Below are 25,000 nucleotides of genomic sequence, written 5' to 3'. Positions count from 1 at the left end.
TCTGCTGAGAACCAAGCCTGCTCTGCTGGCCAGCTCCACTCCACACCAGCCTGAGCCATGGCGTAGAAGCAAGCATCACAAGCACGGCAGACGGTCCGGACGGCACTCAGGCCCAGCCCAACCTATACGACTGGAAAATCGCTATGCCATTCTGACCGAGGATGAGGAGCCCCTCCTGCCCCGAGACAACCATCCTGGTCCCTCCTCAAAGTCGGCGCCCCCCCCGACCCCCTCCTCCCCGGACCTCATCAACCTCCACCCTGGTCATCGGCAGTTCCATGGTTAGAGACCTCTGCATTCCCCCATCATGTAGCGGTCCCTCCAAGGTCTACTGCTTCCCTGGTGCCAAGGTCCTTGACATCCAGCAGAAACTCCCAAGCATCCTGGCCTGCCACACCAAGGTCAACAACATCATCTTACACGTGGGCACGAACGACATCAGAGATAAGCAGTCAGTAGCACTGCAGGGAAACTACAAAACTCTCATCACCACTCTGATGGGCACAGAAAAACGCTGGCATCTCTGGGCCTCTCCCTACCTACAGAAAAGGTGCTGAGAGATGGTCCAGACTGTTCGATCTCCACACCTGGCTCAAACGCTACTGCGCTTCCCTAAGCATCCCCTATGTCAACAACTGGGGCTTGTTCTGGGAGAGGCCCAGTATGCTGAAGTGTGATGGTCTCCACCCAAACCAACATGGAGCCAGGCTACTCTCTGACAACATAGCGTCCACACTGAGGCATTGACATTCTGTAGAAAATATTACAGATTCACGCCCCCCAGGTATTGATTCGAATGGCATTATACATGTGGATGGGTCTGAGAATGTTTTCTGCAGGGTAACATACAATACTACTACCATAGATCAAGCTGCTTCATGCAATAGCATGACTTATGCTTATAGTTCTATTCCAACGTTGATTTCTACCCAATGTATAGTAAAAAGAAAAGACAAATTTAAAACTAGAAACCTAACAAATATTCTTTCCATACCTCAGCATATTCCTCAAAAGCCAAGGCATTTTCAGCTAACATGGGTTTACTAAATATAGGTGCACTTACTACCAAAACCTTTGCAATCAATGATTTTATTAGTGAAAAAAAATTGGATTTTCTGTTTCTTGTTGAAACCTGGCTGACTTCAGACAGCGAAGCTGTTCTTGTTGAGACTTGTCCCCCAAATTATAATTTCTTCCACTCAATTAGACAAGGCAAACGAGGTGGTGGAATTGCCTCCATTCTCTCAAACAAATATAGTTGCACTAGAGTCAACTTTGGCGAATTCGCTTCCTTTGAGTATATTGCCCTCACTCTGAAGGCTGACCCAGCTGTACTTCTATTAACCTTATACCGCCCTCCTAAACTATGGACTGGCTTTCTCGACCAGTTTTCTGAACTTATGTCGCTCATCATCACTAGCTATGATCGGATAATTGTAAATGGCGACTTCAATATTCATGTCAATAAGACAACTGATGCTAAAGCCAGTAAGTTCCTTAATGTGTTGGACAGTTTAGAGCTAAAGCAGCATGTTACAGGACCCACCCACAACCTTGGCAACACCCTCGATCTAGTCATTTCTAGAGGGATAGAAGTCACAGACTTATCAGTAAATGATATAAATATGTCTGATCATCATTGTGTATCTTTTAATATAGTACTACATACTCCAAAAATGCATCCCGAAATTGCAATCAGATCGCGACTCTTGGACATTAGAGCAAAACAGCAGTTCATAGCTCTTATAGACTCCATAAATTTAGATATTTTACATCATCACATTGATCAAATGGTAGCGGCTCTCAATCGTGAATTAGGCGCTCTGCTTGACAGAGTGGCACCCTTAAAGACTAAAAAAAGGCCCTGTAGCAAACTGACACCTTGGATGAACTAAGTTACAGGTTCACCGTGCCATTCTAAAAGAAAAAATAGCAAATTATAATAGAGCTATTCGGAATGAGAGGAGGAACCACTTCTCTAAGGTAATTGCTGAAAACAGTGGAAACTCTAGGGTGTTGTTCTCTACCATTGATAGGCTATTGCATCAAACACCTTTTGATACACTCAGTCAGGCATCCTCTCTAAGATGCTAAGAATTTGCAGACTTCTTCAAAAACAAAGTCATTTCTATAAGGGAGGCTATTGGTAACACAAGTAATATGTTTGATAGTACACCCAAAAACAGCCCCCCAAAATTAAGGTCCTTTAGCACTATTACTCAATCTGAGCTTGGTAAAATTATAACTCAAACCGGCTCCTCAACATGTGTTTTATACGACGGAGTATTAGGGCCACACATGAAGGAAAATTTTTTTTTTGCCATGACGAGATTAAACTCAACATGTCGACTTTAAAGTCGCCATGTCAACATTAAACTCGACATTTCGAGAATAAAGTTGAAATGTAATATCGACTTTAATCTTGACGTATCGACTTTAATGTCGCCATGTCGACATTAAACTCAACATTTCGAGAATAAAGTTGAAATATCATGTCGACTTTAATCTCGACGTGTCGACATTAAACTCAACATTTTGAGAATAAAGTTAGTTTGGAGAGAGAACGACCGCTCGGGACGATTGAAAGGGAGGACGAATGAAACAATGCAACAAGTGCAACAATGATTCAGAGTGTTCGAGTGCAACAATGATTAGACATAGGCCTATATCTGGACAAAACATAGAACATATTAACCTACGTTGCTCAGCCAAATACTTTGCTGTTAGGTCCTTATCACGGAGTTACAGGCGATAAATGCGATGGTCAAAAGTAGCCTAAACGGCATAGCGGTTTATTTATTTATTGTAGGCCTATTATTAAAGTGTTGTTCTAAACATTTAGTTGTTGCATCTAAATGTTCAACTTCATGCTTATGCACTAGAGGCATACTAGCGCTCTCCCCAATCCTAGACTTTCACGTTGCTTGTTTGTAATGGATGCAAAACAGCCCATTGCTGAATGTCTATGGAGGGACGAATGAAGCTGTCCTCCCGACCACCCCATGTAGGCTAGTAGCCTACTTGCACACATATGCACACAAAGTGCATAAATAAAGTGCATGCACACATATTCTCTCACGGGATCAAAATACTATATATGCTTAGGCTATAGGCCTACCTGTGTTTCTAGCCTCCTATAGGCTACGTATTGCAGGTGAGACATGGAAAAGCAGTTTTAGAAAAATGAGTTTAGCCATGTTATCCTATGGAGAGTGACGCCCGTGGGTCATGAAGGGCAGTTATTTGGATGTGTGTGCAGTAGCCTTAACCACGTAAAACAGAGTGAAATAACATTTTGTATAGAAACATTATATCATTGGATACATATATTTTTCTAGCTATTTAGCCTAAACGGCATAGTATTTCCATAACCCCGAGACAGCACTTCACGATGACGGCAATGATAGTTAACAGACAAGACGGAATCTATCTGAATATCTGCAATCTATCTGAAATAACACCTCTTTGAAGCCCATTTTTCATGTAACATATTGTGTATTAGTGTAGGCTACATAGCTTAAACTGTGTAGGCTATGTTTAAACAGTAGGGCCTAGGCCTATTGCGAGTTTAATGTCAGCATGACACGTCGAGATTAAAGTAGATATGATATTTCAACTTTATTCTCGAAATGTCGAGTTTAATGTCGACATGGCGACTTTAAAGTCGACACGTCGAGATTAAAGTCGACATTAAATGTCAACTTTATTCTCGAAATGTCGAGTTTAATGTCGACATGTCGACTTTAAAGTCAACATGTCGAGTTTAATCTCGCCATGGCAAAAATATTTTTCTCTTCATGTGTGGCCCTAATACTCCGTCGTAGTTTTAGATCCAATCCCTACTAGATTCCTCAAAGTATATGATAGCTTAGCTCCCTTTTTTCTCAAGGTAATAAATACCTCATTAGAAAAAGGTATATTTCCAACTGCTTTTAAAACCGCTGTTGTGAAACCTTTACTTAAAAAGTCAAATTTTGACCATACCAATCTGAGCAACTACAGGCCTATATCAAATCTATCGTTTTTGAGCAAAGTACTTGAAAAAGTTGTTTGTAATCAGTTAAATACCTTCCTCAACGAAAACAGTATCCTTGAAAAATTCCAATCAGGTTTTAGATTCATGATCTCAGACTGGCTACTGACTCAAACAGTCTCAATCTTTATTCTTCTGGATTTGAGTGCGGCATTTGACAGCATTGATCATAGCATCCTAATTCACCGCCTTGCGAAGTGGGTGGGTCTCTCTGATAATGCTCTAAACTGGTTTCAAACCTACATTACTGGCAGAGATTTTTATATCAGTCTAGGAGATCATGTATCTGAAAAACATGACTTACCTTTTGGTGTGGCCCAGGGGAGCTGCCTTGGTCCCCTGCTATTTTCTCTATATATGCTTCCATTGGGAAACGTCATAAGTCAGCATAATGTAAACTTCCACAGCTACGCAGATGATACCCAATTGTATATTTCTGTGGAGCTAACTAACCCAGATGGCCTTTGCTCCCTCACTGCATGCCTAACCTCCATTAATCAGTGGATGAGCAAACATTTTTTGAAACTAAATGATGACAAAACAGAGGTACTTCTGGTTGGACCAAAACTAAAGCGAGATATTATTCTTAGTAATCTGGGGAACTTGGCGCACCAGGTCAAACCAAAAGTAACAAGCCTCGGTGTCATCTTAGATGCAGAGTTAAGTTTTAAGCCCCATATCAGTAAAGTTACTCAGACAGCCTATTTCCACTTGAGAAACATTGCCAAAGTGCGGCCCTTTTTAACTTAACAAGATGCAGAAAAACTAATTCACGCCTTTATCACTAGCAGGTTAGACTACTGCAATGCACTTTTCACTGGTCTTCCCAAAAAACATCTAAAGAAATTGGCACTCATACAGAACTCTGCGGCTAGACTTTTAACTAAGACTAAGAAGAGAGAACACATCACCCCTGTGTTGGCTGAACTGCACTGGCTCCCTATTTCCTATAGAATTGATTTTAAGGTTATGTTAATTACTTACAAAGCTCTGAATGGCATAGCACCTTCATATATCTCTGAGCTTTTAATATCTTATCAACCACAAAGGAAACTTAGATCATCCAATTCTAATCTTTTAATCGTACCCAAAGTGCTCCACAAACAAAGTGGAGAAGCTGCTTTTATCCCCCCAAACTATGGAACACCCTGCCTCTGTACATCAAGCAGGCGAGTTCAGTAAATATTTTTAAAAAAGATCTGAAAACATACCTGTACAGGAAAGCTTTTAGTTAACTCATCTTATCCTGTAGACTACTTTTTCAGATTATTCTATATCTGCTGCCATTGGAGGGTGCAGCCAGCCAGAAGCAGATGGGCTCCCCCTATTAAGTCAGGTTCTGCTCAAGGTTTCTTCCTGGAATATGGGAGTTTTTCCTTGCCACAGTTGCCATATGGCGTGCTTGTGGGGGGTAAAGGGTTAAGGCTGCCAGTCTTATGACGTCATTTTCTATATTTTTGATATGTTGCTGAGTGGATCATAAACAGCCCCAGCAATGAAGAAAAGTGATTGATAATGACTGACTGACTATTATTGTGTTACATGCTTCAAATGTAAAGCACTTTGAGCTGCATTCTGTGTATGAAAGGTGCTATACAAATAAAGCTTATTATTATTATTATTACACACACACACGCACGCACACACATGCACACGCGCACGCACACACACACACACACACACACACATAGGGATGGGCATCGTTAAGAAATTATTGATATTGATGCCATTGTCGAGTCTGCTTATCGATGCGATTCCTTATCGATTCCCATATCGATTCCTGTACCATTTGCTGAACACTTATAGGATGGCTTTGAGAGTTGTTGGCTTTGAATGTCTAACTTAAAGTGGTTTTAGACAATGAATACCAAGTGTGCAATATCAATACAGAACAGTGTTTCCCCTAGATTTTTTTCCAGCAGCGGTGCTGTTGATCGTAGGAAGCCCCCCCAGAAGATTCTGAAAAAATGACTCCTTAAATGATGACTTCTGGTGGATTTTGTCGAAAGAAATTGACAGATTGAGTTACAAATTCACAAAATCACAGGCCACTGTACAAACTATTGCTATTTAGAATGTACAGTGCTGTGCACAAGTTATTTATTTATTTATGATACATGATACATTCACAAAAAATGTATGTCCTTGATTTTTCCTCTTTTTTTTAAATTAAGCCATTAAGATCAATTTCCAAAAGATTATTTGTATTCCTCCTTTCAGTCAATTTCAGCATGGTGTCTTAACTTTTGCACAGCACTGTATAAACTATATAGACTTCTCTTTCATGTCATTACACTGTATTGGTGCTGTGCAGGTCAAATTGAGTGCCTGTCACTTTAAAGTCGTGACGGCCCGTGAGGCTTGCTTGATTCTCACGATTTTAAGCTAACTTAGTAGCGTTGTTGTGTATGGTGCATAAGGATATATGGATGAAATGAATTGTGTTTACCATGTCATTTGGTAAAATAAATGCTCAAAAGCCTAACAACTCGAAGCAAATCTATCTTGGATTATAGCAGATAAGTGTTTTGTAGCATTTCTATGATTTTGGTGAGCTCTACAGGAAATTACAAACTATCTCCAGATGTAAATGGTTGCGTATACTATTACCAAAATTCAATTAACTACCACTAGGCTAGACCTTAGTTTCACAGCCCAGGTATGTTAGCAACACAGGGCTTGAAAGCATTGACTGTATAACAAACAAAAACGAAACAATGTGTGGAATTTATCTGGGAATAGGCTACTAAGCTAACGCTGGCGTGTTTCATTTGGTTCCTTGGTTAACATAATGTAGGCCACGTTTTTTTGCACAAAATTGCGTCTGCTAATAAACTTAAAACATAAACACAAACAAACGTGATCTCCTGTGGAATCCCTGACTGCGCCTTCAACGTTATCCTACTATTATTTGTTGACATCGAACCTGAACAAACGGCAGCTGTTCCCGAAGTTCACTTGCGTGCGTTTTTTTAATTAGGCAATTTTTTGCAGCAGCGCTTGAATTCTAGGAGTGGCGCTGCTGACTACAGTACATTGTAGGGGAAACACTGCAGAAGTTGAATGCTTTAAAATGTCTAAATTTCGCATACTGTGACGTCGTGCCGCGACGTGGGAATGGATGTTCGGAATCGTTAGTGGAATCGTTAACCTGTGTACGTGTACGATTCCGATGGATCGGAACGTTTGGAACCGGTTCCAAATCGGAAACTGGAACCGATTCCCAAGCCTACACACACACACATTACACTACACACACGCACATGCACACATACACACGCACTCACACTCACAACACTCAAATACACACACACATTACACTACACACACACACACACACACACACACACACACACACACACACACATTACACCACACACACGCACATGCACACACATACACACTACACACTGACAACACTCACATATACACACACACATTACATTACACACACACGCACTCACACTCACACATGGTGGCCAAGATCCTTCGACACATGAAATGAATGAAGTTCTGAGAGGTGCGTGCGTGCGTGCGTGCGTGGGATCACATGCCCATTGAGACCAACAGGGGCCCGGAATGAGAACTGTCTGCACTGCTGCCCTAGAACCTTCTAGTACCCCTCCACAGAACGTGGAGGGTTCTTGACTCTAGAAAGGTTCTGAAGAAGGCTTTTTAGTGGTAGCTTGTTCAAGAGAGGTTTTCCAGAGGGTGCTTTAGTAGTAATCTGTTCAAGAAAGGTCCATTAAAGGGTCATAGAATGCAAAACCGAGTTTCCTTTATAGTTGAATAACGGCAGTTCGGTATGTAAAATAAACATGCAGGGAACCTCAACATTCCATTGTCACCTCCTTCGTATAGAAATCTCACAACTTCAACCTGCCTCTTTCTTTGAAATGGGCCAATCGCAATCAAGCCAATAGGTGTTGACAACTCAGTGAATCAACTCAGTGAATCCCAATAGAGCTAATAGGTGACGACAACTCAGTGAATCAACTCAGTGAATCGCTATGGAGCTAATAGATCACCACAACTCAGTGAATCAACTCAGTGAATCGCTATTGGGAATTTCAAAACCGTGTCAAAAAATTGCACGGGAAATTGTATGCCGATCTAGCATGCCTTGATCCTCGGAATTTTCCCCTTATAAAAGCTAATAAACTGCCCCTAAATGCACTTTGAAACATAAGGAAATGTCTGCTTAAATTTAGTGAAGAATCTACAGTCGGAATTGACACACCTCGCTACGCACTGGGACAGCCTGAAAAAGTCTCCTCTAAACGAGTAGGCCTACACAGTCAGAGCGTTGGACTTCGATGATGCCGCGGAGATAGAGGAAGATACAGAAATAAACCTGGTGAGCAAGAAATGTGCTACCTGCAAGAATTGTGCTCTGTGTTGCTATTTCCTTCACTGTATTCCAGTGTTCTAAACTCAGAACAGTGTTCTAAACTCAATAAAATTGCAGAGCTGTACTCAAAGCTGCAATATTGTTCAGGCACCACAAAAGTTTTAAGTTCACTCAACTAGTTTCCCAGTTATTGATTATTTTGACAAGATTAGCTCTTAGTATATGAGTAGAACTGACCCCCCAAACTCATTTCTTTCAAGAGTGGATTGAAATTACGTCTGACGTAATAAAGGCGTGCAACTTCATTGGTTGAAATCCCAATCCCACGGAAATCCCAATTAAATGAATGGTGAATGAACTAGTCTACAATTGATTGTGGCAGTTGTAAATTGATAGACTTTGACATCGTAGGCCTAAGACTAATTGTTTGCAAGGACTGCTGCGCACCCCGGGTGTAGGCAGACAAGCTGCAAGCAATCAGTGAGATGATCCATCAATCATCATCAGACTGCAAGCCTTATAGCCTCTACACCAGTGTTTCTCAAACTTTTTCAGACGAAGGACCACTAACCAATAAAAAAGAAACGCACAGACCATCTAGCTAAAAAAAAAAGATTAGACCTACTTCAACAGTAGGCTATATTAGCCTACACAATAGGCCTACTCACTGAACCACCTTGCTTATTGTCTTTGCACTTTGCTTATTGTGTCAGAGGATTCATATGATTTAAACTGGCATATCTTACATAGACAGTGTTGCAGAGCTGTTTAGATTTACATACAAGTTGGTTCAATATTGCAAACAACTCATCTATATTATATTTTACCACATCTGCTCGCAGACCACTTGGGATAGCTTGCGGACCACCAGTGGTCCCCGGACCACACTTTGAGAAACACAAAGGTAAGAACGCGCCTTAATGTAGGTGTACTTTGTTTATTTATTTGTGTACCGTCTTCCAGCGGGCAGACCTCAGCTAAAGTGTAGCTATGTAAGAGAGACCTTTTGCGGGCTAGCTGCATGTTTTAGCGAGTTAACTAAAGTTTGTTGTCTGAGCTGTCACCCAGCCAGCCAGCCAGCCTGTTATTGCACTACTTTAGTGGAAACTGGACAGACAAACAGTAAAGTAGTAGGCTAAATAAAAAATATTTAGCCTACTACTTTTTTGTTTTTGGTGGTGGAAATGACATGGTGACGTGGTGGAAATGACATTGCCCTAAAAACACAGTTTATTTGCTTCATAGTAGGCCTACTAAAGAATCTAGTAGAAAAAAAAACATCATAATTACATAACATATGGCAGGGACACATTTTTGTTTTAAATCTTAATGCTTTTAAATCTTAAATTTGTCTATGTATGTCATTATGTCATCTCCACCACACTTTGTCATTTCCATCACAACACATATTTTAAGTTAAACATGTAAAAATAATACAACATGCGTTTCTGGAAAATTAATAAATGTAATATTTTGGCTGATATGTGTAATATTTAATAAAATACATTTGGAACAGTAGATGTTATTTTTGCTTGAAAACACAAGTTTTGTTGTATTTTGGAAATGTGTGATTGGGCAGTCGTGGCCTACTGGTTAGGGCTTCGGACTTGTAACCGGAGGATTGCTGGTTCGAACCCTGACCAGTAGGAACGGCTGATGTGCCCTTGAGCAAGGCACCTAACCCCTCACTGCTCCCCGAGCGTGGCTGTAGCAGGCAGCTCACTGCGCCGGGATTAGTGTGTGCTTCACCTCACTGTGTGTTCACTGTGTGCTGAGTGTGTTTCACTAATTCACGGATTGGGATAAATGCAGAGATACACCTTAAAAGAAATAAATCTGCCAAAACCCACCACTTTATTCTCCAGCCTAATTATAGTTGTAACTGGGCTTGTGAAATAACATCTGGGCATTTGTTGGACTGACCTACGTTGCGTACCTTAGTGTTAACATCACAGAACAAGGTACAATGCTCCGTTCAACCACTCTACCACCCCTTTAAAGGTTTGTTAGTGGTATTCTGTTTCAGAAAGGTTCTACAGAGTGGTGTTTTTTGTTGATGTTAAACAGGAATGTGTGCCGTGCTGTGGAAGCAGGAATGCGTCCAAAGTGAAGTCGGATCTCCAGCGTGACAGTTCAGCCTAAACAGGGAGTGATTAAGGAGTGACAGGAACCCATAAAAGGCCTTTTAGGAGAGAGAGGGAAGAGAGGACAGGAGAGGACAGACAGAGGAAAGAAGAGGGGGAAGAGAGGGGAAGGGCGGAGGAGGGGGAGAGAAAGGGAGGAGAGGATGGGAAACGAGATAAGAGTGAAAGAAGAGCGAGAAAGAGAGAGATGGAGAGGAGAGATGGAGAGAGAGATGGAGAAAGAGATGGAGAGAGAAAGAAAGGGTCAGAGAGAGAAAGGAGAGATGGAGAGGAGAGAGAGATGGAGAGAGAGATGGAGAGAGAAAGAAAGGGTCAGAGAGAGAAAGGAGAGATGGAGAGGAGAGAGAGATGGAGAGAGAGATGGAGAGAGAAAGAAAGGGTCAGAGAGAGAAAGGAGAGATGGAGAGGAGAGAGAGATGGAGAGAGAAAGAAAGGGTCAGAGAGAGATGGAGAGAGAGATGGAGAGAGAAAGAAAGGGTCAGAGAGAGAAAGGAGAGATGGAGAGGAGAGAGAGATGGAGAGGAGAGAGAGATGGAGAGGAGAGAGAGATGGAGAGAGAGATGGGGAGAGAAAGAAAGGGTCAGAGAGAGAAAGGAGAGATGGAGAGGAGAGAGAGATGGGGAGAGAAAGAAAGGGTCAGAGAGAGAAAGGAGAGATGGAGAGATGGAGAGGAGAGAGAGATGGGGAGAGAAAGAAAGGGTCAGAGAGAGAAAGGAGAGATGGAGAGGAGAAAGAGAGAAAAAAACTGAAAAAAGAACACGTTGAATAGTTAGTGTTGCATGTTAAGTTAGCCAGCAGTTAGCACTAGCGGCGGGATCTCTAACGTTAGCGGTAGTCTGTGTTCAGATTAAAGCACATCTTTGCTTCAATCTGACATCACCTATGGTCGTAACATGTCCCAAAGGCAAAAGCAAAAGCTTCACCTTCATCATACTCATCTGCTCTTGTCTAGATACTTCATGAGGAGGGAATGAAATGTATTTCCAAAAAAGGAGTATAAGCAGGAAGCCAGACAGTTTGAATGGCAGCACTCCGACTAGGTGTTAGTGACATGTTAGAACCCGTTTATAAGCAATGGGGATTTTTTTTAAGGCCAAGATGAAATTAAGTGAAATGTGTACTTTGGATGAAATAAACTTTTCAATATTTTGCAAAGTTTGGCTGTGTTGATTTGATCAGCAGTAGGCTACATTTAAACGTGTAAAAAAATACAATAGTATAATTATACACATAATAATAATAATAATTAATAGTAATAGTGTCCACTGCAGTGCTGTTTACCTGTACTGTTACTGTAAATTGAGCTACAGTAGTGGTACTGTAAATCTGAATTCTGAATTACAGTTAGTTACTGTAAAAAAACACTGAAACATCTAACAGTGTTTGATTTGTTTTGATTTGATTTGAGAGAGAGGTGAGAGAAAGGAGAGATGGAGAGAGGAGAGCGATAAAGGAGAGAGCGATAAAGGAGAGATAAAGAGGAGAGGAGAGAAGAGAGAGAGAGAGAAAAGAGAGATAGGAGCGAAAGAGAGGAGAGAGAGAAAAGAGATGACAGTGTGGAGAGAGAGAGGGAGGAATATTTTGAGCATTCAGCAAACCAAAACACCTGGCTACAAAGAGAACAAAGAATCAGAGCCCATAGCCTACACATAGAAACAGTGCCCATAGCCTCCACATAGAAACAGTGCCCATAGCCTACACATAGAAACAGTGCCCATAGCCTCCACATAGAAACAGTGACCAAAGCGCATGGTCACTAGTCAAAAGCTTATTTAAATTAAGTAGGATGTCCAGTAAACATTGGGAGTGTTTTCGTTATCAAACATTGGGCGGATGGCGCAACAAGGCGTTCCTAGGTTTCTTAATCAGTCATGGGTGTGTTTTGGGCATAACATCATTTAAACCAATGAGAATGACATCTGTCATTCACTTTAACAGCAAGCAGCGCAACTTCCAACAGTGCATCAATATTTTGATAGTCACCGGCGCATTTGAAGGAATCTACTTGCATGCAATACTAAAACCTAGCAGAGTATATAGCCCACACACATTTGCACTCGTCTATTATTTGAACTCATTGGCAAAGTACTAACTAACATAATGGCAAGTTGCATCTCAAGTTAACTCTGGGGTAGCAAAAATCAAAGTGTACCGCCTTCACATACCGGAGATAAGTATAAGTATATATACTCTTTTGATTTGTTCTCTGCATTTATCCCAATCTGTGAATTAGTGAAACACACTCAGCACACAGAGAACACACAGTGAGGTGAAGCACACACTAATCCCGGAGCAGTGAGCTGCCTGCAACAACAGCGGCGCTCGGGGAGCAGTGAGGGGTTAGGTGCCTTGCTCAATCAAGGGCACTTCAGCCGTGCCTACTGGTTGGGGTTCAAACCGGCAACTCTCCGGTTACAAGTCTGAAACGCTAACCAGTAGGCCACGGCTGCCCCCACTATCACAGTATCCACTCGAAGGCAGAGGACAAAAGTGTGTAGAGCAAAACGTTTGCTTTTCCGATTTTGTCATCCTCACAAGAGTTTAACAGGTGTGATAATTCCAAATCCCCATGTTATTTTCCCATAAGAAAAATCCCAAGATAACGAATCTCCTTATATAGGCAAAGATGGTAGATTTTTGTAGGTGAACTTCAGAGGTCTATTTGAAAAAATGTAGGCGTCAAAAAGCTGGCCGATGCCCATCTTTATGCAAATGAGTCCATTGTACACGACGCGACTATCCAATGAAAGCACGAGGTTGTTGGTCCGTTGTTGTACCACAATGGTGCAAAATGTTTTAACAATCTCTTCTACGACCACCTAGTAGTCCATAAAACAAGCGAAACTAGGATTTGGAGGAATTTATTGACTGTTGGTATTTCTGGTGAGGATTTGAGATTGCATTGAGTAGTTTAAATAAAACAAGACTTCGAAATTGCTTGCAAACTCAACCTCACCTCTGCAAACACACACACACACACACACACTCAACTCAACCCCACCTCTGCAAAAACACACACACACACACTCAACCCCACCTCTGCAAACACACACACACACACACACACACTCAACCCCACCTCTGCAAACACACACACACACACACACACACACACACAACTCATCCTATTATTACTCTTGTTCTTTACTTCTGTTAATTCTAGATCCTCTATACCCCCCCCCCACACACACACACACTGATGATGAATATTGTGTGTTATTGATAATAATAATTTTCTTTAACTCATTGAATGCCAAGCTGTTTTCGGAAGCTTTGTCCTAGAGTGCTAGCAATCTAGACCACTGTTTTTCTACAGCCACAGCATATTCTGTGTTATAGCTATGAACACATACAATGGCTCGTTTGAAAGGTGAGACTTTAAGCTCTCAGTGGGTGCAAACCGTGTATTTCTACACGCCTCTGTTCCTGAGAAATCCCAAGCTTAACAGTGGCTAGTTTTCATCAAAATCCCTGTTTTTTCTTCTAGAAATGGAGATATTGCGTCTTTTATGACCTGAGAAGTGTTGCCTGCAAAGTGTCTGGGAAGAGATCTAACGAGACCTGCCACCGAGTGAACCCACGAGACCTGCCGCCGAGTGATAAACCCACGGAGACCTGCCACCGAGTGAGAAACCCACGAGACCTGCCACCTAGTGAACCCACGAGACCTGCCGCCTAGTGATAAACCCACGAGACCTGCCACCTAGTGAACCCACGAGACCTGCCACCTAGTGAACCCACGGAGACCTGCCACCTAGTGATGAACCCACGAGACCTGCCACCTAGTGAACCCACGAGACCTGCCACCTAGTGATAAACCCACGAGACCTGCCACCTAGTGAACCCACGAGACCTGCCACCTAGTGATAAACCCACGAGACCTGCCACCTAGTGAGAAACCCACGAGACCTGCCACCTAGTGATAAACCCACGAGACCTGCCGCCTAGTGAGAAACCCACGAGACCTGCCGCCTAGTGAGAAACCCACGAGACCTGCCGCCTAGTGAGAAACCCACGAGACCTGCCACCGAGTGAGAAACCCACGGAGACCTGCCACCTAGTGAGAAACCCACGAGACCTGCCACCGAGTGAGAAACCCACGGAGACCTGCCACCGAGTGAGAAACCCACGGAGACCTGCCACCTAGTGAACCCACGGAGACCTGCCACCTAGTGGTGAACCCACGGAGACCTGCCACCGAGTGAGAAACCCACGAAAATAAATGACCTGATTTTGACCTGGCGTGCTTGTCACTGATTTTTCAGAGTTTTCGATCGTCATATATTTCATTTCCATTCATCACAGAGTTCCCAAAATCACATATAAGGTGTGTTAGAGTGTCTAGTTTCGTAATTAAAAAAAAAAAGCGAAAAACGTAATATTACAATGAGTTAATGGTCTTACAGTATTGTGTGTTATTGATAATAATTATTTTCTTTAATGGTCTTACAGTATTGTGTGTTATTGATAATAATTATTTTCTTTAATAGTCTTACAGTATTGTGTGTTATTGATAATAATAATAGTTATTTTCTTTAATGGTCTTTCAGTATTGTGTGTTATTGATAATAATAATTTTCTTTAATGGTCTTACAGTATTGTGTGTTATTAATAATAGTTATTTTCTTTAATGGTCTTACAATATTGTGTGTGTAGTATAGTATACAGTATTGTGTGTGTGAATTTCAGAATGGAGAGGACAGATGACAGAGAGGGGGAGAGAGAGAGAGAGAGAGAAATGACCGAGAGTGTGGGGAGAGAGAGAGAGAGAGAGAGAGAAATGACCGAGAGTGTGGGGAGAGAGAGAGAGAGAGAGAGAAATGACCGAGAGTGTGGGAGAGAGAGAGAGAGAGAGAGAGAGAGAGAGAGAGAGAGAGAGAGAGAGAAATGACCGAGAGAGTGGGGGGGGGAGAAAAAGGAATGTGCTTTTCTGTCACTCTGTACAGCAGAGAGCACTTACGCCTCCCAGATAAGAACAAGACAGTTGGGTTGGGAGATCAGTTTATATAATACTGTGTGTGTGTGTGTGTGTGTGTGTGTGTGTTAGAGGAAGGTTGTTAAATGTTTGATGGAACGAACCATCCTGATGAATGTAAACTTAAGCCGAAGTCAAAACCAACAGACACACACACACACACACACACACACACACTGTTCCAAACAAGAAAAACTGCTGCCTTTTAAGATACCTAACAGGAGAGCGAGGCAACAACTGCTGTTCCAAACCGACTGAACTCTCTTTTCATGCCATCTTAGTTAACTTCCCCATAACATTGTTTTTAAGGGCAGCTGCAATGTACCCTCTACACTCCCTACCACATTTAGCTACAAATAAACAAGGTAAGTTAAGGTGACTTTATTTGTACCCAAGGGTAGATTTGGTTGCAGGTAAAGAAGAGTAGGTTGCTTACACAATGTATATTCTATGCTCCCTACCACATTTAGCGACAAATACACACTGTATCCTCTACGCTCCCTACCACATTTAGCGTCAAATACACACTGTATCCTCTACGCTCCCTAAAACATTTAGCGTCAAATAAACACTGTATCCTCTACGCTCCCTAAAACATTTAGCGTCAAATACACACTGTACACTGTGATTATATCACTGTTGTAACCATCAATAGCGTTTGGTGTCATTTATGTGCCGTCTGTCATATCTGTCAACTTACTAACATTAGCCTGCTAGTTTATCTAAGCTTGCCTTACGTTAGCATGCTAGCTAACAGCTGCATGCTAACTAACAGCTGCATGCTAACGTCATGCTGTAGCCTTACCTTAGCCAGCTAACTTATGTAAGCTAGTTTAACATTCTTGATGTATGCTAATGCTGACATACCACCACCATACCATCATACCGTCAACAATATCTTAAAACACCGAGACTATCACGCCAGCGAGGAGATGGACACACAAACACACCCACACACACAAACACACAAAGCCAAACACACCCACACACACAAACACACAGACATAAACACAGCACTGCACATGAAAGGACACACACTCATACCCTTGAGAAAGGTATCTGTACTGGCAAGGGAATGCTACTGATTACACACACACACATACACACACACACACACATACACACACACCTGTACCTGCTGGTGAACTCCACTTCTCCTTTGAGTTCCTCGCAATCCATGCAGAATACACTGGAAAAGGAGTTCTGGGAAACACAATTACACTGAAGTTAGTTAGTTTTTCTCTCTCTCTCACTCACTCACACACACACACACACACACACACACACAATTACCATGAAGATACAGTACACTGAAGTGAGTTAGTTTCCTGGAAAGCACAATAGCAAAGCTATACTGAAGCACAATTACACTGAAGTTACACTCGGACACACGGTCCACCCTGCGCACACACACACACACAAACACACACACACACACATACAATTACCCTGAAGATACTCTGAAGTGAGTTAGTTTCCTGGAAAGCACATAGCAAAGCTATACTGAAGCACAATTACACTGAAGTTACACTCGGACACACGGTCCACACCCTGCACACACACACACACACACATACACACACACACACACACGCACACACACACACAAAAACACACAAACACCCACCCACACACACACAGGGAAGGACGTGGAAAGTTTATCACGGCTTTACTCATGTCATCACAAGTGAATGTAGGCGTGAGTGTGTGTATGATATTGAGTGTGTGAAAGTGTGTATATATATATATATGTGTGTGTTTGTGTGTGGGTGTGTGTGTGTGTGTGTAAGTGTGTATATATAAATATGTGTGTGTATGTGTGATACTGTGTGTGTGTGTGTATGTGGTGTATGTGTGCGTTGGTGTGTATAAGATTGAGTGTGTGTGTGTGTGTGTTGTGTGAGATTGAGTGTGTGTGTGTGTGTTGTGTGAGACTGAGTGTGTGTGTGTGTTGTGTGAGATTGAGTGTGTGTGTGTGTTGTGTGAGACTGAGTGTGAGTGTGTGTGTGTGTGTGTTGTGTGAGATTGAGTGTGTGTGTGTGTTGTTCGTGTGCGTGTGTGTGTGTGTGTGTGTGTTGTGAGAGATCATGTTTCTGGCTGTGTGATAATTAAGCTGCTGCAGCATTCCAGTCAGAACCTCTGGAGCAGCACAGAGCCAGGCACCACGCCACACACACACACACACACACACACACACACACACACACACAAAAGATACCTGTCACACACACACACACACACACACACATACACACAGAAACAAGATACCTGTCACACACACACACACACACACACACACATACACACATAAACAAGATACCTGTCACACACACACACACACACACACACACACACATACATACACACACACACACACATAAACAAGATACCTGTCACACACACACACACACACACACGCACACAGAAACAAGATACCTGTCACACACACACACACACACACATACACATACACACATAAACAAGATACCTGTCACACACACACACACACATACATACACACACACACACACAGAAACAAGATACCTGTCACACACACACACACACACACACACACACACACACACATACATACACACATACACACACACACAGAAACAAGATACCTGTCACACACACATACATACACACACACACACACACACACACACACCTAGTGCTATCCCCTTATAGGGTGTCCAGCTCAACTCAACTCAACCTCACCTCTGCAAACACACACACACACACACACACACACACACACACACACACACACACACACACACCTAGTGCTATCCCCTTATAGGGTGTCCAACTCAACTCAACCTCACCTCTGCACACACACACACATACACACACAGAGCATATAAAGGAGACACACACACACACATCTGATTCTGGTCTCAAGAACTCTGTAATTGACTGTCATTTTCAGAATGATATGCCGCACACACACCCACACACACACACACATCATATGCTGCACACACACCCACACACACAGACATCATATGCTGCACACACACACACACACACATCATATGCTGCACACACACACACATCATATGCTGCACACACACACACACACATCATATGCTGCACACACACACACACACATCATATGCTGCACACACACAGGGGCTCTTCCTTCCTGTCTGCATTTCCGGAGATCTCAATCAGAAAGAGGCAGAGCCACAGGGATCTAACAAAGGCCAACCACCCACACACACACACACACACACACACACACACACACACACTCACACTCACACTCACACTCACACTCTCACACACACACACTCACACACACTCACACACACACACACACACACAGAGAAAAAGGAAAATAGTCAAAGAGCATTCACACACAGTAAGCGCTCAAAGGCTGCTGTTCTTTCATCCTCAAATCAGAGGACCTCTTTCTTTCTCTCCAAAAAGTACATTTTGTGCATTTGTGTGTGAGCTCAAGACCTCATTGGAGATCAGGTCAGTAGTTCCAAGAACTATAGCAGGAACCATAAGAACTTGGGCCAAACTGCAGGAACCACTCAACAAAGCTGCAAAAATGTACCCAATAAAAATAACCTACACATACAGCTAACATCACCTCACCATCCGTTAGCTGCCTGTGCCCTGGATACACTGTAAAAAAAACATGGACAACCCAGGCTCCAGAAACGGACACAAAACAACTTGGTCCAACCTTGCCCATAAAAACATCACAAACTGTTCCAGCAAATCACCAATGCGATGCGTGTTTGGGACAGTTTCAATTGCACGGGAGGAAGGGGGAGGGAATAGCAAGCTAGCTCTGTTTTGTTTGAACGTCAACAGAAGTGATGTTACCCTGCATCGCTAGAACCTTTACATCAGTAGCCGTTCCTATTCACTTTCCATGTTCTGTGCTAACATTAGCTAGCTAGCTATCTCTGTCAACAGGCAAATGTAATTATTTTTTCCGTGTCCAGAGAGTGTTTTATTGACATCACACACAAGCAATGACAATGAAACAGTATACTAAATTATATGCATCTTCTCGTATTGCTTATTCAAAGAGAAGTTTATGTTGTGACAATCGATGACAGTAAAACAGTAAACATCTGCAGTACACTCTGCTTATTCAAAGAAATGTTTTGGTGTTACGGACACGCCTATTTAGGATTTCAGAACTAGTGCCATTCCATTCCATTGGCAAATCACTTTATGATTCAGCTTGATAACTAAAGAATCTTTGCTGCCATCATTCATACACCTAGAGGTCAAGGATCAAAGGTCTTCACACTGGCTTTTCTCAGAGCCTGTCTGTTTGTGTGTGTGTGTGTGTGTGTGTGTGTGTGTGTCTGTCTGTTTGAATGTGTGTGTGTGTGTGGAGTGTGTGTGTCTGTCTGACTGTTGACTGAATGTGTGTGTGTGTTAGTAATGGGCGAATGTGTGTGTGTGTGTGTGTGTGTGTGTGTGTGTGTGTGTGTGTGTGTTAGTAATGGGCGATATAAACGATATGTGATAAACAAAAGCGATAGCGATACAAAATTGGCCAACGATATAAATATTAATTCTATTGCACTATCGCAATAATGCATGTTGATGACGCATCTACCTGCGAAATTTAGAGCCACGAGCTGCAACTGGCTGCAAACAGCGGCATCTTGAGTCAACATGACTGAAAGCGAAATGGAGGAGCTGGAGCAACATCCATTATGTGGACTTGGTTCGGATTTAAGCCGTCCGACGAGCAGCAGCAAACTATACCCTGTAGAGCAGCTGTAGGCAAACTAAGGCCCGCCACAAACTTTAATCCGGCACGCCAAGCATTTCATTTGGTTATCATAGGCTGCACTTTAATCCGGCCCGCCAAGCATTTCATTTGGTTATCATAGGCTGCACTTTAATCCGGCCCGCCAAGCATTTCATTTGGTTATCATAGGCTGCACTTTAATCCGGCCCGCCAAGCATTTCATTTGGTTATCATAGGCTGCACTTTAATCCGGCCCGCCAAGCATTTCATTTGGTTATCATAGGCTGCACTTTAATCCGGCCCGCCAAGCATTTCATTTGGTTATCATAGGCTGCACTTTAATCCGGCCCGCCAAGCATTTCATTTGGTTATCATAGGCTGCACTTTAATCCGGCCCGCCAAGCATTTCATTTGGTTATCATAGGCTGCACTTTAATCCGGCCCGCCAAGCATTTCATTTGGTTATCATAGGCTGCACTTTAATCCGGCCCGCCAAGCATTTCATTTGGTTATCATAGGCTGCACTTTAATCCGGCCCGCCAAGCATTTCATTTGGTTATCATAGGCTGCACTTTAATCCGGCCCGCCAAGCATTTCATTTGGTTATCATAGGCTGCACTTTAATCCGGCCCGCCAAGCATTTCATTTGGTTATCATAGGCTGCACTTTAATCCGGCCCGCCAAGCATTTCATTTGGTTATCATAGGCTGCACTTTAATCCGGCCCGCCAAGCATTTCATTTGGTTATCATAGGCTGCACTTTAATCCGGCCCGCCAAGCATTTCATTTGGTTATCATAGGCTGCACTTTAATCCGGCCCGCCAAGCATTTCATTTGGTTATCATAGGCTGCACTTTAATCCGGCCCGCCAAGCATTTCATTTGGTTATCATAGGCTGCACTTTAATCCGGCCCGCCAAGCATTTCATTTGGTTATCATAGGCTGCACTTTAATCCGGCCCGCCAAGCATTTCATTTGGTTATCATAGGCTGCACTTTAATCCGGCCCGCCAAGCATTTCATTTGGTTATCATAGGCTGCACTTTAATCCGGCCCGCCAAGCATTTCATTTGGTTATCATAGGCTGCACTTTAATCCGGCCCGCCAAGCATTTCATTTGGTTATCATAGGCTGCACTTTAATCCGGCCCGCCAAGCATTTCATTTGGTTATCATAGGCTGCACTTTAATCCGGCCCGCCAAGCATTTCATTTGGTTATCATAGGCTGCACTTTAATCCGGCCCGCCAAGCATTTCATTTGGTTATCATAGGCTGCACTTTAATCCGGCCCGCCAAGCATTTCATTTGGTTATCATAGGCTGCACTTTAATCCGGCCCGCCAAGCATTTCATTTGGTTATCATAGGCTGCACTTTAATCCGGCCCGCCAAGCATTTCATTTGGTTATCATAGGCTGCACTTTAATCCGGCCCGCCAAGCATTTCATTTGGTTATCATAGGCTGCACTTTAATCCGGCCCGCCAAGCATTTCATTTGGTTATCATAGGCTGCACTTTAATCCGGCCCGCCAAGCATTTCATTTGGTTATCATAGGCTGCACTTTAATCCGGCCCGCCAAGCATTTCATTTGGTTATCATAGGCTGCACTTTAATCCGGCCCGCCAAGCATTTCATTTGGTTATCATAGGCTGCACTTTAATCCGGCCCGCCAAGCATTTCATTTGGTTATCATAGGCTGCACTTTAATCCGGCCCGCCAAGCATTTCATTTGGTTATCATAGGCTGCACTTTAATCCGGCCCGCCAAGCATTTCATTTGGTTATCATAGGCTGCACTTTAATCCGGCCCGCCAAGCATTTCATTTGGTTATCATAGGCTGCACTTTAATCCGGCCCGCCAAGCATTTCATTTGGTTATCATAGGCTGCACTTTAATCCGGCCCGCCAAGCATTTCATTTGGTTATCATAGGCTGCACTTTAATCCGGCCCGCCAAGCATTTCATTTGGTTATCATAGGCTGCACTTTAATCCGGCCCGCCAAGCATTTCATTTGGTTATCATAGGCTGCACTTTAATCCGGCCCGCCAAGCATTTCATTTGGTTATCATAGGCTGCACTTTAATCCGGCCCGCCAAGCATTTCATTTGGTTATCATAGGCTGCACTTTAATCCGGCCCGCCAAGCATTTCATTTGGTTATCATAGGCTGCACTTTAATCCGGCCCGCCAAGCATTTCATTTGGTTATCATAGGCTGCACTTTAATCCGGCCCGCCAAGCATTTCATTTGGTTATCATAGGCTGCACTTTAATCCGGCCCGCCAAGCATTTCATTTGGTTATCATAGGCTGCACTTTAATCCGGCCCGCCAAGCATTTCATTTGGTTATCATAGGCTGCACTTTAATCCGGCCCGCCAAGCATTTCATTTGGTTATCATAGGCTGCACTTTAATCCGGCCCGCCAAGCATTTCATTTGGTTATCATAGGCTGCACTTTAATCCGGCCCGCCAAGCATTTCATTTGGTTATCATAGGCTGCACTTTAATCCGGCCCGCCAAGCATTTCATTTGGTTATCATAGGCTGCACTTTAATCCGGCCCGCCAAGCATTTCATTTGGTTATCATAGGCTGCACTTTAATCCGGCCCGCCAAGCATTTCATTTGGTTATCATAGGCTGCACTTTAATCCGGCCCGCCAAGCATTTCATTTGGTTATCATAGGCTGCACTTTAATCCGGCCCGCCAAGCATTTCATTTGGTTATCATAGGCTGCACTTTAATCCGGCCCGCCAAGCATTTCATTTGGTTATCATAGGCTGCACTTTAATCCGGCCCGCCAAGCATTTCATTTGGTTATCATAGGCTGCACTTTAATCCGGCCCGCCAAGCATTTCATTTGGTTATCATAGGCTGCACTTTAATCCGGCCCGCCAAGCATTTCATTTGGTTATCATAGGCTGCACTTTAATCCGGCCCGCCAAGCATTTCATTTGGTTATCATAGGCTGCACTTTAATCCGGCCCGCCAAGCATTTCATTTGGTTATCATAGGCTGCACTTTAATCCGGCCCGCCAAGCATTTCATTTGGTTATCATAGGCTGCACTTTAATCCGGCCCGCCAAGCATTTCATTTGGTTATCATAGGCTGCACTTTAATCCGGCCCGCCAAGCATTTCATTTGGTTATCATAGGCTGCACTTTAATCCGGCCCGCCAAGCATTTCATTTGGTTATCATAGGCTGCACTTTAATCCGGCCCGCCAAGCATTTCATTTGGTTATCATAGGCTGCACTTTAATCCGGCCCGCCAAGCATTTCATTTGGTTATCATAGGCTGCACTTTAATCCGGCCCGCCAAGCATTTCATTTGGTTATCATAGGCTGCACTTTAATCCGGCCCGCCAAGCATTTCATTTGGTTATCATAGGCTGCACTTTAATCCGGCCCGCCAAGCATTTCATTTGGTTATCATAGGCTGCACTTTAATCCGGCCCGCCAAGCATTTCATTTGGTTATCATAGGCTGCACTTTAATCCGGCCCGCCAAGCATTTCATTTGGTTATCATAGGCTGCACTTTAATCCGGCCCGCCAAGCATTTCATTTGGTTATCATAGGCTGCACTTTAATCCGGCCCGCCAAGCATTTCATTTGGTTATCATAGGCTGCACTTTAATCCGGCCCGCCAAGCATTTCATTTGGTTATCATAGGCTGCACTTTAATCCGGCCCGCCAAGCATTTCATTTGGTTATCATAGGCTGCACTTTAATCCGGCCCGCCAAGCATTTCATTTGGTTATCATAGGCTGCACTTTAATCCGGCCCGCCAAGCATTTCATTTGGTTATCATAGGCTGCACTTTAATCCGGCCCGCCAAGCATTTCATTTGGTTATCATAGGCTGCACTTTAATCCGGCCCGCCAAGCATTTCATTTGGTTATCATAGGCTGCACTTTAATCCGGCCCGCCAAGCATTTCATTTGGTTATCATAGGCTGCACTTTAATCCGGCCCGCCAAGCATTTCATTTGGTTATCATAGGCTGCACTTTAATCCGGCCCGCCAAGCATTTCATTTGGTTATCATAGGCTGCTTGCAATTTTTCCTGCGATAGACGACGTGACAGACAACAGGGGCAGCCGTGGCCTACTGGTTAGGGGCAGCAGTGGCCTGCTGGTTAGGGGCAGCAGTGGCCTACTGGTTGGGGGCAGCAGTGGCCTACTGGTTAGGGGCAGCCGTGGCCTACTGGTTAGGGGCAGCCGTGGCCTGCTGGTTAGGGGCAGCAGTGGCCTACTGGTTAGGGGCAGCCGTGGCCTACTGGTTAGGGGCAGCCGTGGCCTGCTGGTTAGGGGCAGCAGTGGCCTACTGGTTGGGGGCAGCAGTGGCCTACTGGTTAGGGGCAGCCGTGGTCTGCTGGTTAGGGGCAGCAGTGGCCTGCTGGTTGGGGGCAGCCGTGGCCTGCTGGTTAGGGCTTTGGGCGTGTAACCGAAGGGTTGTCATTATTAGCATTTAAATTATATGAAACATTAAACATTCGGCCCGCCAGCCAATTTTCAAAACCCAATGTGGCCCTTGGACCAAAAAGTTTGCCCACCCCTGCTGTAGAGTGTGTGGGGCAACAGGTCTGTTATACCCCCCCTGCTGTAGAGTGTGTGGGGCAACAGGTCTGTTCTACCCCCTGCTGTAGAGTGTGTGGGGCAACAGTTCTGTTCTACCCCCTGCTGTAGAGTGTGTGGGGCAACAGTGCGGTAATCTGTTCTACCACCTCAAAATGAAACATGTCATTGAATACCAGCATTGCCAAGCTTTT

At 43.5% G+C, this 25,000-nt stretch overlaps 1 protein-coding gene across 6 annotated transcripts in view; it reads right to left on the bottom strand.

The window, feature by feature from the left end:
* Nucleotides 1-25,000, bottom strand: part of pde5ab (phosphodiesterase 5A, cGMP-specific, b) — a 90,614-nt gene that overhangs the window by 27,779 nt on the left and 37,835 nt on the right. For 4 of the 6 annotated variants that reach the window (XM_042070024.1, XM_042070022.1, XM_042070019.1 and 1 more), the window contains exon 8: nt 16,633-16,706. In XM_042070024.1, coding sequence (XP_041925958.1) covers nt 16,633-16,706 — 74 coding nt within the window. The remainder of the gene's footprint in view (nt 1-16,632; nt 16,707-25,000) is intronic. The other 2 variants (XM_042070020.1, XM_042070023.1) reach the window with 1 other exon arrangement.

This window comes from Alosa sapidissima, chromosome 18 (assembly GCF_018492685.1).
Source record: "Alosa sapidissima isolate fAloSap1 chromosome 18, fAloSap1.pri, whole genome shotgun sequence".
NCBI lineage: Eukaryota > Metazoa > Chordata > Actinopteri > Clupeiformes > Clupeidae > Alosa > Alosa sapidissima.
This window is presented reverse-complemented; position numbering and strand designations above follow the sequence as displayed.